At 38.3% G+C, this 2,314-nt stretch overlaps 1 protein-coding gene across 1 annotated transcript; it reads left to right on the top strand.

Moving 5' to 3' along the window:
• Positions 1-224: 224 nt before the first annotated feature.
• Positions 225-1,163, top strand: LOC105822057 (olfactory receptor 52A1). Its single transcript, XM_012658991.1, has one exon. The coding sequence runs from the start codon at positions 225-227 to the stop codon at positions 1,161-1,163; it is 939 nt and encodes a 312-aa protein (XP_012514445.1).
• The last annotated feature ends 1,151 nt before the right edge of the window (positions 1,164-2,314 follow it).

Raw genomic sequence — 2,314 nt, 5'->3', positions numbered from 1 at the left:
ACCTTATTGTAGCACTGTGCTTGTGGATGCCCTTCCTGAAAACAGGGGTGTGTCTCCATGGATCTGTCTTTTCCCTTCAGTAATACAAGTAACATCTTAGACTTCTACCAAAATTGAAAAGACTTAATATGATGAATTTGGATAAAATCAGAAAAGAGAAGAGGAACAACAACATTGACTGAGAATTTTTTTTTGTTGTTAGCATCAGGAAGCCCAAGGACACTATGTCTGTTTCCAACATAACCGTCTACATGCCTTCTGTTTTGACACTAGTAGGGATCCCAGGCCTAGAATCTGTACAGTGCTGGATTGGCATTCCATTCTGTGCCATGTATCTCATTGCCATGTTCGGAAACTCCTTGCTTCTGGTCATTATCAAATCAGAGCGCAGTCTCCATGAGCCCATGTACGTTTTCTTAGGCATGCTAGGAGCCACGGATATTGTACTTGCTAGCAGCATTTTGCCTAAGATGCTTGGAATCTTCTGGTTTCATGTGCCTGAAATCTACTTTGATTCCTGCTTGCTTCAGATGTGGTTCATCCACACATTTCAGTGTATAGAGTCAGGCATCCTGCTGGCCATGGCCTTGGACCGTTATGTGGCCATCTGTTATCCACTGAGACATGCCACCATCTTCACCCACCAGCTTGTCACCCAAACAGGGGTTATGGTTGTACTCAGAGCTTCCATTCTTGTAGCCCCATGTCTGGTACTGATAAAGTGCCGGTTTCGGTTCTATCACACGACAGTCATCTCCCACTCCTACTGTGAGCATATGGCCATTGTGAAACTAGCTGCAGCAAATGTCCGAGTCAACAAAATCTATGGTTTGTTTGTGGCTTTCACTGTCGCAGGCTTTGACCTCATATTCATCACATTGTCCTACATCCAGATATTTGTCACCGTTTTTCGTTTGCCCCAGAAAGAGGCTAGGCTTAAGGCGTTCAATACCTGCATCGCTCACATCTGTGTCTTCCTTCAGTTTTATCTCCTGGCCTTCTTCTCCTTCTTTACACATAGGTTTGGTTCTCGTATCCCCCCTTATATCCACATTCTCTTTTCTAGCATGTACTTACTGGTCCCTCCATTTCTCAATCCACTGGTCTATGGTGCCAAGACTAAGCAGATTCGTATTCGTGTGGTAAAAATTTTCTATTCTTAAAATCCACCTCAATTAACGCCGTTATACTTTCCTCTTTTTCAATCTCTCAAAATGTAATAAAAAAATACACATTATTTGAGGTGCTTGAATTTTCCATTTAATTGGTTGGTGACATTTGCCAGCATGACACTTGATTTCAGATCGTTATAGCCCACAAAATCTATCAATCAATGGGGTTGTGGATCCTACCTGAGTAATGAAAGTGAGAAATGTAAAAGGAGCAAAATAGTGTACGTGTGTATATATGTGGGGGGAGTGTATACAGTTTATTTTTCTATTTTATGTTTTGGTCCCTGACTGAGTTCTTCCTCTAAGAATCCTTGTGTAGGAGAATTTATGAATTATGTATCTCTCGGAATTTAAATGCACCTAAGTAAGTTTCATTGTTGTGGAGTATCCAGGTACTCAATGAATATAAGTTGTTGACTCTCATTTTCGTGATCATTCTAGTGATTTAAAAAAATAAGAGAAAGTGCATCTTAATTGTGTTCTTATTAAAAAAAATCCTTTTTGGATCTCATGAGACAATAAAGTCTAACAATTTAAATATATTTCCACATTCATTCCAAGAATTACAGACACGAAATTTATGAGAACCAGGTGTTCCATTTTATACAACTAATAATTTTTCTGCAACCTCCAACATTTATTTATTAATTCATCAAGTTTTATTAAAAAACCTACAATATTATGCATTTTTAATATTATTCTAGAGAATAGTGACGTAGTAGTAAATTTCACATAGTGCTTAAATCTCTGAAGTTGTAACTGTATATTTCTGGTAGCTAGAGAAAGAAAAGGAGAAAGAAAAGGGAAGAGGAAGGAGGGAGAAGGTAGGGGTATACATGAAATGTGGGGTTAAGAAAAAGAAAGAATCATTGAAATTTCTTTGAAAGCAGGAGAGTTTTATTCGCTTTGTTGCTTTGTTTTGTTTTTCAATTAGGTAGTCTGATTCTTGAGGAAGGATGAATGAGTGGCCAGGGAAAGAAGAACATACAATGGCAGGTAGATGATAGAGGTGATTTAAACTGGAGAATGTGGTTTAGGGTAACTACACAGTTTTTTCAATATGGTTTGAATATGAGGTATAATTTGGAGAGACAAGGAAGCTATGAATATCAAAAACGATCATTACTGCTGAGCAAAGTTGG

This window comes from Propithecus coquereli, unplaced genomic scaffold (assembly GCF_000956105.1).
Source record: "Propithecus coquereli isolate 6110/MARCELLA unplaced genomic scaffold, Pcoq_1.0 Scaffold594, whole genome shotgun sequence".
In the NCBI taxonomy this organism is placed as follows: Eukaryota; Metazoa; Chordata; class Mammalia; order Primates; family Indriidae; genus Propithecus; species Propithecus coquereli.
This window is presented reverse-complemented; position numbering and strand designations above follow the sequence as displayed.

Bases quoted from the DNA above. Each gene is read 5' to 3' on its own strand.
- LOC105822057 (XM_012658991.1), top strand. From the start codon at position 225: ATGTCTGTTTCCAACATAACCGTCTACATGCCTTCTGTTTTGACACTA.